General features: G+C 61.1%; 1 protein-coding gene across 1 annotated transcript; it reads left to right on the top strand.

The window, feature by feature from the left end:
* Positions 1-12,760: 12,760 nt before the first annotated feature.
* Positions 12,761-14,923, top strand: SLS55_007276 (uncharacterized protein; the record flags this gene model as incomplete). Its single annotated transcript, XM_066778696.1, has 3 exons — positions 12,761-13,784; positions 14,041-14,733; positions 14,787-14,923. 3 exons carry the CDS (start codon positions 12,761-12,763, stop codon positions 14,921-14,923), a joined length of 1,854 nt encoding a protein of 617 aa, XP_066631133.1.
* Between the last annotated feature and the right edge of the window lie 537 nt (positions 14,924-15,460).

Here is a 15,460-nt window from a genome sequence, read left to right as displayed (position 1 = left end):
GGACCATTTCCCAGTGTTGCAACGAGGAGCGACACCGACGTGGTACCCGTTGGGATCGAAGTTGATGAGACAAGGCATTGTTGGATGAATAGGCTGTATGCTTCCGATGGTCTGTCTTTTTTGACTGGGCCTCCACGTGAGCCGTGCGTAAGTTACGGCGGAATGCAAGACCTCGTCACTAACGGGCGGCTAAAATTAACAAAGACCCTTTTTCGCTCATCAACTCCGCTGCCCTCTCGTGTTCCGGAGAGCAGCTCATTTGTCCAGTGGCGCCCCGGATCGTTACTTGTTGCCGAGTGGGAGGGGGACGTTCTTTACTCCAAACAAACTCTATAGGCTATAGCACGCAGATACGATACGAAACCGGGCCGGAGGGGGTGGACGAAATAGAGTAATAGTCTACGGCGGCTATTGACTCGGCCATCGGTTAGCGTTGATCCCGTTGCAAGGAACAAGTGGGACGACTTGCAGAATGCACTTGCGAAAAAACGTGAAACGCGCGCGCCTGGGGCCTGGGCCCTGGGTTCGTTTGGTAGTTAGTAGTTGCGGAACCGACGAACCCATTACTAGCGGAGACGACCATCGCCTCACGATTTGTATTGTTCGAATGGCGCTGCAGGCCTCCTTCGGCCACCCCTCCTCCTCCTCCCCTACCGAAAGATGTTGGTGGCCTTTTGAGCACCCCAATCTCCGAACGAGAAGAAGAAGAAGGCTACGGGAAGAACAAGCAAGGAAATATCATCCATCAGTCGGCTTGCTTCCTTCCAGACTACATACGTTAGGCCGGCGGGGCGCTTCGTTTGCTTTTTTCGGAATGGTCCACTTCGGCAGTGCGGTTCCGAACATTCTCCTCCCTCTCTCCGTCCTCCCCGTTTGCCCTTCCGCCGGCTGCCGCGGCGCCAGCGGCTAAGAACGAGAAATCGGCGGAGGAGGAGGAGGGTTGGGCAACGCACCGAACGAGGTGGCTAGGTAGTCCAGCCGGGCGGGAGAAGAAGACGGGGGACAAAAAAAAGCAATTCCTCTTTTCGCTATAGCAAGTTCCTAAAAGCCTTGCCATGGGTTTTCACATGGCATACATATCGCGCGCGTGACTGCAGGGGCCTTATTTCACTGGCGTCTGCTTCGTGCCTCCCCCCCACCAGCTAGCTAGCTGCTGCTGCTGCTGCTGCTGCTGCTGCTGCTCTGATCGCCGACCTTTTTGTGTCGAACGAAATACGGCGATACGGCGGGAAGGCGAATAAGAACTTTTGCTGGACAAGCTTCATTGCTGTATGCCGCCCACCACCACCACCACCACCACCACGGCTCGTTTTCCATTTGCTGCGAGAGGAAGGGCTTGCAAACAAAACAAGCGGGCAAAAAAACTCCCGTTCGTTCTCGATGCCGTGCAGAGAATCAGACCCTCTTCTTCCGCCTTCCATGCAGGGGAATCGGAGCTCGAGGGCCAGACGCCCCCGTCGTCGTCCATAGGGTATTGTATGTACGTATGTAGGACCAGCAGCATCTAGACCGGCCAGGGGGGGAGAGCGAGTCGAGAGAGAGAGAAAGACCCTTCCTTCCATTATTCGTTCCATCCATTCATCCGGCGGCGCCGCCGCTGCCCCCATCCGTCCATCCGCGCGCGCGGCGGCGGCTCGCGCCTTTCTTTGCCACAATGATCCTAGGTACCATCAGGCAGGGCCGCATCAAAACGCTACTGCAGCAACGATTGAGATCCTGCAGCTTAGGCAAGCTGTTCTTCTGTTGGCTTGCTTGCTTGCTCGCGCCTCCTCGTCAAAGTGGGGGGGATGGTGGGCATCGGTCGCCGGCCGGCCTGAAAAAGCGGGAATGCGCGGGAATGCGCGGATGTAAAGTGATCCTCCTATCTATTTTGTGTGGCAGATTAGGTAGAAGGGCATCTTGGAGAGCCCCCAGATGGTGACATGCAGGGAAGGGCAATTGGTAAACAATGATAGCACGTGCAGGGTTTCGCTGTTTTTGTTTACTATTTACTTGCGATGAAGGAAGAATTAACTTTTTATTTATTTTCGTACGGGATTTGGTGGTGGAATGAATTGTGGGTGTCTGTACGGAGCGATTGGGTTACGGGTGTTTCTCCGAACCCTGCCATTGTTCGCGTGTTGTGGGGTGTGTGTGGTCTGGGTTGGGCTGGGCTGGGCTGGGTTGGGCTGGGCTGGGAATAAGGTATGTATGTGGTGATGGGCTGGCTGGGGAAACGGTCGGTCGCGGGCCGCGGCCCTATGTTCGGTAGGTGGCCGTAGTTTACTTCGGGGAGAGGTTGTCGTTGATTCGAAATGCCGCGTGGTTGGTCCAAGGGAACAGTGAGTGAGACAGCCGCAGGAGGGAACAACGGTACGGACGGCCGGCCCGCCGTCAAACCAGGGGAGGAAGGGAGATAGGCCGATGGTTCAGATGCTACGGTCCAGGCATGGGGCAGCGGGGAGACTGCAGGCCATCGTGCAAAGTAAGTACGGCCTGATTAACCCTCTACTTTGTTTTGTCTTACTATCATGAACATCCTTTCCAACCTGATCAAAAGACGGTAGTTTGGCGCGGCTTTCTCGTTGGGCTGGAACGGACGTTAGTCAGTCGTCGTCCAGGCGCACGCATAGCGCACGGAATCCGATGGTCAAAACGGTGCGGACCATCAGCCCGTTCCAAAGCTTCGCACTTCCCCGGGGGGCCGGAGCGTGCTGCTAGAGCGTTGGATCATGCAGGAGAGTACGGGGGCAGGGCATCATCTCGGATCTCGATAATGACTTACAGTTCTCGCAACGGTTGCCGCCGCCGCCGCCGCCACCTCCTATCCATAAGAGGCCTCGGTCGAATGACGTGATTAGGCACGAACCCATGGTCTGATCCTGCCCGTTCTTCTCTTTCGGGAGATGCAAGCGCTTTCCAATGCCCTCCCCCCTCCTCCGTCTGTCGCATGGTGACGGGGCAGCACGACAGAGCGCGTGGGGGAAGATCGTCTCACAAAAAGGCCCTTGCCGTCCCGGCTCTAGCCAAGGCAGCTGATGGCTATGACGATTGCGGCGGCGATGTATGACGGCACGGTACAGCAAAGTGTCACACTTTAGTCTTGCCCCTTGATTGCCTGTTTACCACCTGCAGCGCGCCGGTGCCGTGGCCGGCATCATCCCAGTCGCAGCCCGCATTTCGAGGCGGACCGCAAGTCGGTTTCTGAGCCGTGAGTGAGGAAGCTGCGCGAGAAAGGAGGTGGTGAGGGAGGAAAAGTAGTCACGCTTCAACAGTAGCGACCACAGATAGGCTAAAGTCAACCCCGAGCCATTTTCGCGAAAACGTACCTTCTTTCCTCCCGTTGTTCTCGGTTGACGAGTCCTATCAGTTGTTCCCCATTGTATGCATACTTTGCTGGATGGCCTCTATGTAGCTCAATGCATGGTTCTCTATGGCGATCAGTGACAGCACTCTCATCCATCAACAACGGCATTCGAAAGGAGCTCGCCGCATACGCAAACGTGCTTGGCCTCATCCTCTGCCCTTTCGCCTGCTCAATGCCGGCTGCAGAATGTGCAGCTGTCCGCGACCGTTGGCGCGCCCTGTTACCAGCCAAGAGCTCGGTTTTGAGTATTGTCGGACATGGACGCCCTCGATCCTTCATGCAACCGTGGTTTTGACGCCCCCTCCTGCGGCCTTTCCCTAAAGGCGAGGAACAGATCAATGGAGAGGGGTGGAAGAGCCTTACTGTCTCTCATGCGGGCTGCAACTTGTGGCACCTGCATGGAAGTATTGCTGACCGGACGGGCACGTACAGTGGCAACGCCTATGTGCATGGTCGAAGCGGCTGGCTGCGGGAAAGAGAACGGCCACTTCGGCTTATTCTCAACAAAGTGCTGATTCTGGTAATGCTGAAGAGGAAAGTGAGATTGAAGGGGGGTAGGCCCGCCCCGGCCCGCTACTGACCGTTCCCTAGCACACCCCTCTCTTTATGTCAATGCGGTACAAGCATCTAGGCCGATGTGTTTATCGGATTTTGCTACACCATGCCCTTTCACACGTTACCTTCCTTGGGTTTGGCGCAGATTGAAAACGCTTAGTGAAGCTATTCTGTTTGCTGCATTTCTTTTTTTTTTCTCTGTAAAGCCACAACGATGTGCTAGGCACATTTTATGCACCTAGCTCGTGGACGGGAGATAAGAGGCGTGACAGTCACAAGGAGAGCACACGTACGGTTTGCATGCACATGTGTACTTACTGGTATCATGTACGAGGTCAACGGCTGGCGGTCGGCTGAAGGTCTTGGCCGGACATTCTTTTGTTGACATCTATCGTACGGCTTTTTCGGGGCTTAGCGCTTCAGCTTTCCCGTCCGTGACCCCGCCCTACTGTCGCAACATGAGACGAAACCTTCCTAAGACATTGGAACGAAGATGGGCGCGGCGGACGAACTCATCATCCCCCACCCGTGCCTTTCCGCATCCGTGCCGTTACTCTCTCCTATAGTCTGCGTATGCGCTCCATGTACGATACTAGTAGGTGGCGGCTGGGTGTACGGTGCGTGCGTGTTGGACGTGTGTGCCGCGCATGCGTGTGTGCGTGTGTGCGTGCGTACATGCGTGTGTGTATGTGTGCAGTGCAGCCGCACAGAAAAGAGAGAACGAAAGTGACTGTGCCGGTGTGCGGACGGGGCCCCCGCGCAAGCAGGGTGGTGGGCTTGCATGAAATAGGCTGCAGTGTAGCTGTTACACAACGAACTAGATGTACGAGGGCTGGTCGCATTCAGGTCGCCGCGGAGGACGCCGTCGACGCCCGCGCGCGAATATCGAAAAACAGTCGCGGGAGGCTGAGCTGTTTGGGGTAGGGGCGGGAGAGGAGGAAAACCAGGGGTTACTGGGTGGCGACTTGCGATAGAGTGAACAGGCGGGCTGTGAGGGCGCCATCTCAAGATCACTAACTCATGTCTCAGCTCACGGTGCCTCATAGAACAATTCTACACGGGATGGGTAGTTGCGTACAAGATCTAGACTGAATGCGCGAATTAAAAACTTACATTTACATCCGGATCTTGTATTCAGCTACCTACCTAGATATTTAAATGTGGCATCTGAGTAAGGCAGACGCGGGTGGGCGATTTCTTTTGCCACCCGCCGTGGGCTGAGGTTAGCAAGGCAGATTGGGGGCCATTGACGATTAGTATGTGAGAACTAGAAGAATAGATGAACTTTGGGGTTGGGGGCGAAGTGTCCGTCGGTGCCCCTTACCGTGAGATCGGTCGTTGATGGTAGGTACTGCCGTCAACACATGTTCGCCAATCCTTGGGAGAAAAGAAAAAAATAAACAGACCAGCATACCATGGAACAATGCCAGTCAGACTCTGGGTCCCTGGCCCCCACGTTCGCGGGTCGCTTCGCTGCATGAGAGGTGATAAGGGAGGGGTATGTGGAGCCAACTGGCGAGAGAGTAAGAGAACAGCTACGGCATTGGTGGTCGGTAGGCTGTGCGTAAGCGCACGCGGATATGTAAGGCCCAGAGACTCGGTTCGGCCGCGTTGGCAAGGAGTTGGGCGGCGAAAGTAGCTAGGCTAGCTGGTGAAGCATGTTGATACCTAGCAGATCTTGCGGTTAACTGCTGATCTGAAGAAGGAAGGCCCAGCCACCGGCCTACATTCAATTAGCAATCCAGAGGGCCGCTGCTATCCGTACGGGCTCCGGAGCGGCAGTTCAACTTTCAGCGTCAACCTCGGCTTGGCCGTACTTATGCCGCCTGGCAGGCTAAGATGTGCTGCTTGTGATGATGACGGCCAAATTATTGTCTCTGATGACTGACTCTTTTCGATTTGCGATGCTTCCACTTGGGCCTGCACGCATCCCTTCTCACATCAGACCAGTCCGGTTCGGTCCAGATCCAGATCAGATGAGCCCCAGGGCCGAGTAAGGGAGGCAGCCCGCAGAGTAGGGAGGCAAGACAGAGGGTGGTGTATCGGGGAGCGCAATAGTCACAAGGCCACAGCGGCCGGATCTTCGGCCAGATGCGCCATTGCAACGTTAACGTCCGCCAAGTGAATGACCAAGCTCGTCTTCCCCCACACGGCGAGATACAACACTCGTTTCCTTGTGACATACGCGTCCATGGCTGCGAGCAGCCGCTTCGGTCTGCCTCAGGTCGGAGGCTGTACCACGGCACGAAGCGGCTCCTGGCACCCAGGGCAGGCACGCATGATTCTAGAAGACGGATCGAAGAGCTGCGGCGGGCTGGGAGGTGCAAAATGACGCTAGAATCGGGCAGTTTTCGTGCGACCGGATTCCAGGCAGGCGTACAATTGGGCAGGCTGGCAGCAGCTGGAGGCCGCGGGCTCAGGGTACAGGCGTGAATGCACAGCTGTCTTAGCGAGCTGCACAAGGCTGGGAGGGGATGTAGCGGACAGCGGCGGACGGGAGGAACACGGTAAGGATGCAGGGCAAGAGGAGGCCTGGCTGCTGGCGGTCGCTTTCGGACAGCAGCCGCTGCAGCAGTTGCCTGATGACTCGACGAAGGATTGGCCGTGGAGGCAGCGTACAAGCGCGGCAGCGGGAAGTGGGTATCTGGAGGGTGCTGCCGTGCTACGTGAACAAGCAACTGCGGACCGGTTCGCGAGGGCCAGCCGCCGCATCCTGACGAGTGAGATGGTGGGGGCACGGGATGCGGCGTCGCGGAGGTGCGCTGTGGTGTTGTGCAACGTCAACAGCCCAAGATCCGCGCTGCCCCATGCGGAGAAAAGCGTGTGGGCGAATGGGCTGGGGCGCGCGGCTGCAGACGCCCTTCTCGCGGCTGGTGCCAAAACCCGGATGCAGCGCGAGGGCGATGCCGATGTGACGCTGGTTTTCTTCAATAATCCGGACGAGATGCAGCCCGCCTGAGACACGCGCATGAGGGCTCCTGGACGGTCAGCAGCCCGGGCGGAACGGGGCGGCCAAGGCGCGGAGCGCATCAGGGACGGCGGCAGTCGCGTGGGCGGGTTGAGACGCGCGGGCAGGCGTTTGGAGCATGCAGCAGCAGCAGCGGTCAGGGCCATCGGGCGATGCTCGTGGCATTATTGCGATGTCCTCGAGCGGCCAGATGAGGCAGCAAGGCCGGCAGCCAGCGCGCCGGACAGAGCGCTCCCGAGGGCAGTGCGGTCGGGGAGAAGTGGATAAGCTCGTCGAGAGCTTCGCACACAGTGTTCAGCAGGCCATGTATAGCGCTGGCGACGCGCTGTGAGTGGTGGAGGCGGGGCGCAGCGGCCACAGCGAGAAACGGCATGGCGCGCCGATCAGGCCCCCCGCGTTTTGCTGGGATGCAGTCGGAAATGCGAGCCACGTCAGCTTGCGCGTTTGAAGGGGCGGCGCAAGAAGCACGCTGCCACAGCCGACTGAGCAGACGGCGCCGCTCGCCCTGCCCGCCGCCGATGAGATGAAGATGTGCTCCGGCGCAGAGCGTTGCCTGGCCGCGCTGGTCGCCTGCCGCGGTCGCTAGCGCGCTGGGGATCGGAAGCTTGCTTGTTCTTGGTTTCCCGGCCAGGCTGGTGACGATCGTGGTGGTGAGTGCGGAGCCAGGTCTGGCCCGGCCACACCGCGGCTCTCGAACGAACGCACTTCTCGCTGCGCTCGCTGCGCTCTCCAGCCCGCTGCTGCGCCATGTTTCACGGCCGTGTCGCATAAGGCAGAAACGCCCCGCCGCCTGTCAATCTGCGTCACAATGCCACGGCGACGCTGGCTTTGCATTGACGGCTCCGCGAGAGCCGCCTGCGAGCTCGAGTCCGCCGCCGCGAGCAGCACGGCTCAGAGCCCAGCAGCTCGGGCGCGCTGCCCTGTGCTTTCCCCGCCAAGCTCCAGCGCGTAATCAACCGTCCAGAGCGCGACCTCCTCTCCACTTGCTCCTTCATCAACTCTCGCCTGACATCGATGACGGAATAACGATCCCACATGCACGCATCAGCCCATGCGCGCGACCAGGCCAGAGCCAAGCCCCGCCATCGACCTGTCAGAAACGGTCCTTCGAGGCATCATCCCGGCCGCGCCCGGGAATGAGCGGCACGGCCTGGGGGGCCCTGCCCAGCGCCCGCGCCCCATGCACACGAGCAGGGGGCGCTCCCTCCGACCCGGTCGAGATTGGAGGCAGCGTCGCCGCGCAGCCCGGCAAATCAGCGCGCGCGGACGGGCAGCTGGCGCTTATGCACGAACGTTGGCAGCGCAAGACAGAGCTCGCGACCTCGGCTGCAAAGGGCGAGTCGGACGGCGCGCGGCGTTGGGCGAGATGCGAGAGGGAGCTGGAGCAGGCGCGTCGGATCGGCGGCACAATCTTCACCGGCACGCGCTCGCGGGCGTGGGGACCGGGAGCGCAGGCATCAGCGGCGCCGCCCACGCTGCGAGCGGCCGATGCAGGTGCGGCTGTGGGAAGCGCACCCTCAAGGAATCTCGGGAAGCATGGTGAAGGCCTGAGAAAATCACGGGCTGGGGGCCCTGAGGCCTGGCCACTGCCCGTGGTTCGTGACACGCGTTGACAGCAACCTTAATTTTGGCTCTGGCCCAGCGCGCTGCTGCTAGCAGGCCTGCCTGGTCCATCTGCCCGCGCCAGCGACAATGGCTGCTCTCCGCGCCCTGGACACGCGCGCCGAAACAGCATAACTGGGCATAACTTGGCCGCCGACGATCGCAGCGCAGCCGACCGGAGAAAACCGCCATGACGTCCAAACAAGAAATGTGCGGGTGCATGACAGCATGAATGCCTGCGGCAACCACGGTTGCAGCTCCAGAGGCATGGCCTATCGTTATCGCTGCCGGCCCATGCAAAATACGCGAGCGGCGCCGGCATGGTTCAGCCCACCATCACACGGCTAGCCCGGCCGTTGGACGAGGGTGTCGCGCGGGAGGCATGGGTGTCGCCGGAGCGCATCCCAAGCTCCAATCTGCACAGCGGCCCTCGTGGCTGCTGCCCGGGGTAGCTCACACAGCTCTACGCAGCTCTCAACCTCACCCCAACCACCACCACCACCTGCCCGCACTCGCACCCGCCGCAACAGCAGCGGACGCGGTGAGCTGCGGCCCCGAATGCGGACCCGGCGCTGCTCTAGCAGCCCACGCGTGATGCTGAAGAAAAAGAGCACGACGGATCCACCGCGCCCGCTCTAGTGCGCGCGTCACGGGGCCGAGCTTCGTACTTCGTAGCCCGAGTGCAGCCCTCCCTCGCTGCAGCTCGCCGCCCGCGAAAATCTTGGAGGTACGCGGCGATGCAGAGGCCCGCAGATCGCCTCCGCGCGCTGCCGGGCGCCTGCCTGCAAATGCGACTGCCTGTGTCGCAGGTCTGGCAATGCAGCGGGCGCCTCCAGAACACGCGACGTCTCTGGCTGCCCACCGCCAAATAGGCTCGTCGCGTCCGTGCCAGAGACACGCAGGCCGGATGAAGATTGGAGCGCGCGCCCGAACGCCGATCCGCCGTGTGCGCGCGAGGTACGGGTGGCAGTGACCGCTTGTGCGTGCCTGGTGATGCATCCTGACGTCTTGCCGCTTCCCACGACATAGGTAGCCGAATCCAACATCCGGACGAAGATGCTACTGTGAAAAACGCTGCAACCACGCCCAGATCCTGGATTCAGCTGCCCATGAATATGATGTAGTATCTGTGGGAGAGCAATTCCGTCGCCCGCTGTGTTGCGGCGCGCGAGGCTCGAGGCTCGAAGGAAGAGGGTCCAGTCCAGACGAGCCGGACTTCTGGCCGAAGCAAGAAGAATTGACCCGGTCGGCACCGGCCCTAATTTTTTTGTGGAATTAGGAAAAAAAGCATCTGGACAGCATTGGCTCAAAGCAGCAGGCGGCCGTGTCTATCATGGCCTGATCCAACACCAAGCCCGGGCGTACCACCCGCAACGGTCGAGTACGCAACGCCGGCCCCGCGTGCGAGGCAGGAGATCTGATTGCCGTCTGGCGAGTGCCGAGAAGCGTGAATTGTCTCGGACGGCTGTGTATAGGAAAGCGTGTTAATCGGGTGGATAGCGGAGGTAGCGCCAACTTAGCAATGTTTATGCCTCGTAAATGGTGAGACCAGGACCTCGCGCCGGGCTGCGCGAAGTATATCGCCAGTTTACCTTCGCGTGCCTGTATATCCAATTTCCCCCCGGCCGCGCGCGCGGCAGCAACTGGCTGGCCCTCTCTCTAACTCAACTCGGGATTTGCACGTCTGCCGGCGCATCCGCTTGGCGGCTTTGGGATTCCAGCCCAAGGCACCAGCGCGAGCTTGACGCATGAATTGCGCGCAGGCCTCACCCTTGGGCGCGCCCGTTCTTTTGGGCGTCGAGTCGGCAGCGCAGTGCGCGCTTGACGAACCTGAATCAGCGCCCGGCACCGGCTCTTGATGCGCTGTCGTAAGGCGCAAAAGCAAGCGCGAGTGAGCTGTCAAGAGACGGCGGCGGCAGGCCCTATGTCCTCGATCGGCGGCGCGGGCAGCGAGACGCGACCTCTCCTCGCGAGAAACAGGGCGACCGGGGGCGCGCCGTAGATCGCGCCCTCACTGGCAGGGTCTTGGACTCGACGCGGTGCGGAAAAACGGCGAGCGTCGTCGTCGGCCTCAACGGCGGGCCCTGGAGCCCTGGAGCCCTGCTGCCAGCCAGGCGGCGGTCCTGCCCCGCTCGTGGCAGCGGCGCCGTCGATGTTTCCTGGTGCCGGTGCCAGTGCCAGTGCAGCGCAGGTGTGGCTGGGCAACCCCCCACAGCGCGCAGCGGCGGTGGCGGCGGCGGCGGGATGATGATGATGCTGGCGATCGCCCGCCTCCCATGTCGCTGCTCGCTCGCCTGCGTGCCTGCCGTGCTCTGTGCGCGTCGATGGCCGGGCGGATCTGGCGAGGGATCTCATCTCAAGCGCTGGGCGGCAGGGCCTGGCAGGCACGGGGCGGGCGCGCAGGCCGGCAGCGGCGACCGACGAGGCCGGGAGAGGGTGGAGACCAGCAGCAGCAGGGCAGCGGCCGCTGTGGAGAGGCAGCTCCCTCCAGCGCCTCCGCTGCGGCTGTCGAGTCGCGCTCTCGGTTTCATGCGCCGGGCTAGCGGGCAGCGCTAGGGTGGCGCTGGTTCGGCATTAGTAAGGCGGGTCCGCTCACGCTGCCCGCGCGATCCTCTCGCGCCGCTGCAGGCATCGGACCAGGAGCAGCCCTCACCCACACACCAGTCCGGCAAGTGACCCGGCGCACGCGACGCCCACGCTCTGCGGCCGTTGCACACAGCCGCGGCGACGGGCAGCCCGATCGGGCAGGCCCTCCGCGGACGCAGGGCTGCGGCCAGTGAGGACACGCGTGGCGTGCGGCGGCGGCCTTAGGGCGTTTTGAGTTTATTTCAGTGCTGGCTCCACCGCGCGGCCAGCCAGTCGCGGCGCGCTGAAATTACGCAGCTGGCCCGGGCCCGGTCGCTGCTGCACGGACGGCCGTTGCTAGCCCGCACCCGTCGCCCAACGCAGTCACCACTGACTCCAGCGGCCGAGCAGCGCTGGTAATAATAACAATGTCGCATGCGCTGCAGCGAGATACGGCGCCGTGTGCTCCGGGGTATAAGGAAGAGCCGGCGCCTGTGGCGGACGATCTGGTGAGTGCCTCCCTGCCCGCCGCCCGTCACCGTCCCCAGCCCGCCCAGCTGTCCCTCGCTCGCGCCCGTTTGGCTTCGGCGTCTCTGCTCTGCGCTCTTGCTTGCATGCATCCGCCCTCTCCTGCGCCTGCGCTGCACACCTAGCGGGCGAGTCATCTCCTGCCCTTACCCCAGCTCCCGCGTGTCCTAGGCTACATGGTACGCCCCTTCTCGCCAAGCTCCCCCCATAGCTCCCCTCCCATGCGTCTTTTCGCGCAGCCTCATCCATGCTTGCTGCCGCCGGCGTCTCGTCTGCGCCCGGTCCACAAGCGTTTCATCCTATCTGATCCTCGTCCTCCACCGCGCCTCTCTTAAGCTGCCCTGCCTGTCGCCGTGATCCGCGGACCCTGTCCTCGCAGCAGAGCAGATCACCACCACACTGCCGTCGGCTCGCTCATAATCCTCGTCGAGCCCCGGCACCGTCTGCCCGCGATCGCCTTGCGCCGCGGTCCACGACAGAGCAGCAGCAGCTATTCCTTTGCCTTTACCCTCCGGGGCTGCCTTGTTCTACACCACACAAACGAGTCCGCCTCCGGTACTGCCCATCTCCCGTTCGCGCCTGTATTATTGTTTTTTCCGTCGCCGCCGGCAGCAGCCACACCCCCAATTCGCGTCGTGCACACCCGTTGCGCCGATGCACCACCAGCGCTAACCACCGTCCGCGCCTTCCAGCATCATCCCCACCCCGCTACGCAGGGCCTTCCACCGCCGCAACCTCACCTCCAACATCCACGCCCCGGCGTGCTCCACCAGCAACAGCAACACCACCCCAATTCGCCTCAGCAACCGCAGCACCCGCCGCAACAGCCCACCACCCAGGGACCCTACGCCTCGCCGCACCCGCCACCGCCGCAGCACCAGTCGCCGTACGTGAGCAACGTACAGATCCCTCCCGGCCAGAACCCGCAGGAGGTCCCCTACTACGCGACTCACCCGAGTCCGTACAGCACGAACAGTACGTCCGGCAGCTACACGTCTTCAGGTAAGCAGCAGCCCGCGCGCGACTCGCCACAGCACCCCCGCTTTCGGGATCGTGATTGCCCCGAGTCTTGCCGAACGACGCGTCGGGGCGCGCGCAACCACAAGTCAACAGCAGACGCAAGCACCGCGTCTGGCAGATGTGACGGCTACTGACGCGATCCAGAAAATTCAGAACTCTCAATGGCCACCGCAACCATGAATAGGCAGTTTCCGCCAATGTACCACGGGCCGCAGTCCAATTCCCCGGCATCGATCCAATCCCCGCAGCATGATCAGCATGGACGGCCGCTGTACGGCCAGTCCGCGCCGCAGGTGCCGCAGAACATGTACTATCCGCCCTACCAGATGCCGCAGCAGTCGCCATACGCGCCGCAACAGCACCAGGCCCCTCTCCAGACCAGCATGCCCCTGATGTCCCACCAACAGCCGCAGCCAATGCAGCACCCTCCGGCGCACCCGCACACTCCCGGACTGCCGGGCAGCCCGAGAACGAAGCTCACGCAGACTCCGCTGCAAAGACCACCCTCGAATTTGGGTGCTCCGCAATCGACCCCCACTGGACCTCCCGGCAGCGCCGGCAGCATTCACTCCACCCCGGGCGGCAGCGCGAGCGTGAACCCGAACGCGGCACCTGGTCCGATCCCCGCCACGACTCCCCTGGTCGTCAGGCAAGATCAAAACGGCGTGCAGTGGATCGCGTTCGAGTACTCGAGAGATCGCGTGAAGATGGAGTACACGATCCGCTGCGACGTCGAGTCGGTCAATGTCGACGAACTCCCGCAAGAATTCAAGACGGAGAACTGCGTTTACCCGCGTGCGTGCTGCCACAAGGATCAGTACAAGGGAAACCGCCTACACTACGAGACGGAGTGCAACACAGTTGGTTGGGCGCTCGCCCAGCTTAACCCGTGCTTGCGCGGCAAGCGCGGGCTGATCCAGCGCGCGGTCGACAGCTGGAGGAACAGCAATCAAGACCCGCGTCTGCGGAGTAGGAGAGTGAGGCGGATGGCCAAGATCAACAACAGGAAATCTGTACAGGCGCAGCATGGAGGCCACATGGCAGGGCCCGGCGCCCCGGCCCCTGGGGTCCCTAACACTGCAGGCATTGCTGGGGCTCCAGGTGCCAGGCCGCCGAATATGGGAATGGGCGGTCCGCAGTTGCACCACCACCATGAACACCCGGCAGGTGGTGCTCAGGGCGGACCTGATGACGTTAGCGGTATGTTTCCACAGATGTGACGAGCGCGATTTGAGATTGCGCCTTTTTGAAACGGACTTTGCAATGATAATCATATCCTGTCGTTTTGTATTGCATTTGTATCGCATGTACATTACTCTTTGATGTAACTTTCCCCCGCATTTGCACCGTCGTTTGTACTCGTTTGTACCCATTGTCATGCACAACACCCATACCCTGGCGCAGATCATCCACCATGGAGCAAGGTTACGGCAGCTAATCTCTTATCGCGGTGTAGCCGGAAATGAGTACAATGAGACCACCCACACGCACCACCACCAGGCTCCCACCGGTCAGGCAGGTGCGGCGAATGGCGACGTCAGGCCCGCCAATAGTTTCTACCCTAACTACCCTACGAACCAACCTCCCAACGCCTCCGCTGTACCACCCCTCGAGCACCACATGGATCACGTTTCATCCCGCCCTCCGCCGCCGCATGCAGCAGCCGCTGCGACCAAGCAGCAGGAAGACGAAGAGCGCAACCTCGAGCTGTTCGGCGACCTCCCCGAGGCCAAGCGACGCAAGTTCATTCTCGTCGATGACGCCCAGAGAGGCACCCGCGTGCGCGTCCGCGTCATGCTCGACCAGGTCAACATGGAGGAAATGCCCGATTCTTACCGCAAGAACAACTCGGTTTATCCCCGCTCGTATTTCCCCACCCAGATGCAGTCTCCCCCGGCGTCTCCTCGCGGAACTCGGTTTTTCGACGACCCGGACGAGAAGGAGGAGGGCAGCAGCGGTGCTATGCCTGTGACCGGCAGGACTCTGGTCCCCGTGCCGATGATGGACGGTTCGGAAGCCAAGGTCCCACGCCCGCGGATGACCAGATCGAAGAGGAACAAGGAAATCACCCTCAACGATCTTGGCTACCGCATGACGTGGAGCCAGAGCAGAGTTTTCGCGGGAAGGACGCTTTTCCTGCAAAGATCTCGTAAGTTTGCGCTCAACGACAGAAGAACGACCGGTTACTTACAAGTATCACAGTGGACGCCTACCGCAACAAGATGCGGAGCACCATGGTTGCGGCAGGGCAGGAAGTTGCGCCACATTTCGAGACACGCGTGGGCAAGAGGCGGTGGTTGGAGCGCAGCAAGCGTGCGAAGCGCGAGGCGTCGCCTTAAGTACCTGGTCGCCCCGGTCCAATTTCACGATGATCCGCGCAACCTCGAACAGCAGCGGTATCTGCACGACTCGATAAACCCGGCGTCGGGCGGACGACCTTCCAAATGCGGCCCACACCCTCCGCTGTCAAAGATTAAGCGAACGGGCCGGGAAAATTGGGATCCCCTTCCCTACGGCTAATCCACTCCCACGCGCCAGGGACAGGGGGCGTCGTCCACCTGCATGGCCTGACCGCTGCAGCCTTTGAAGCATCGGGTGTGATCCGATTTGTGCGACTTTCCGTTTCCTTCCTTCTCAATACTGTGTCTCCCTATCCAAAAGCTCTTGGTATCCTACCCTTGCCGGCTTATCCTGGTCATCGATGCGGCCCGGTATGCATGGTCGGCAAACATGCTGCTGCTGTCACGGGTCTTTCCTATTTCGAGGCAGCCGCCGTAACTTTTCAAACACACCTTGCCGGACCAGGCTTGTCTCGCCTGCCGTCTGTAAATCTATCTGCTTATTGTTTGTTACCTCTCCGTCACAGTCGGCGTAAA

This window comes from Diplodia seriata (genome assembly GCF_021436955.1).
Source record: "Diplodia seriata strain FDS-637 chromosome Unknown scaffold_7, whole genome shotgun sequence".
NCBI lineage: Eukaryota > Fungi > Ascomycota > Dothideomycetes > Botryosphaeriales > Botryosphaeriaceae > Diplodia > Diplodia seriata.
The sequence above is the reverse complement of the archived record's forward strand: the minus strand, read 5'-3'. Positions and strand labels throughout refer to the sequence as shown.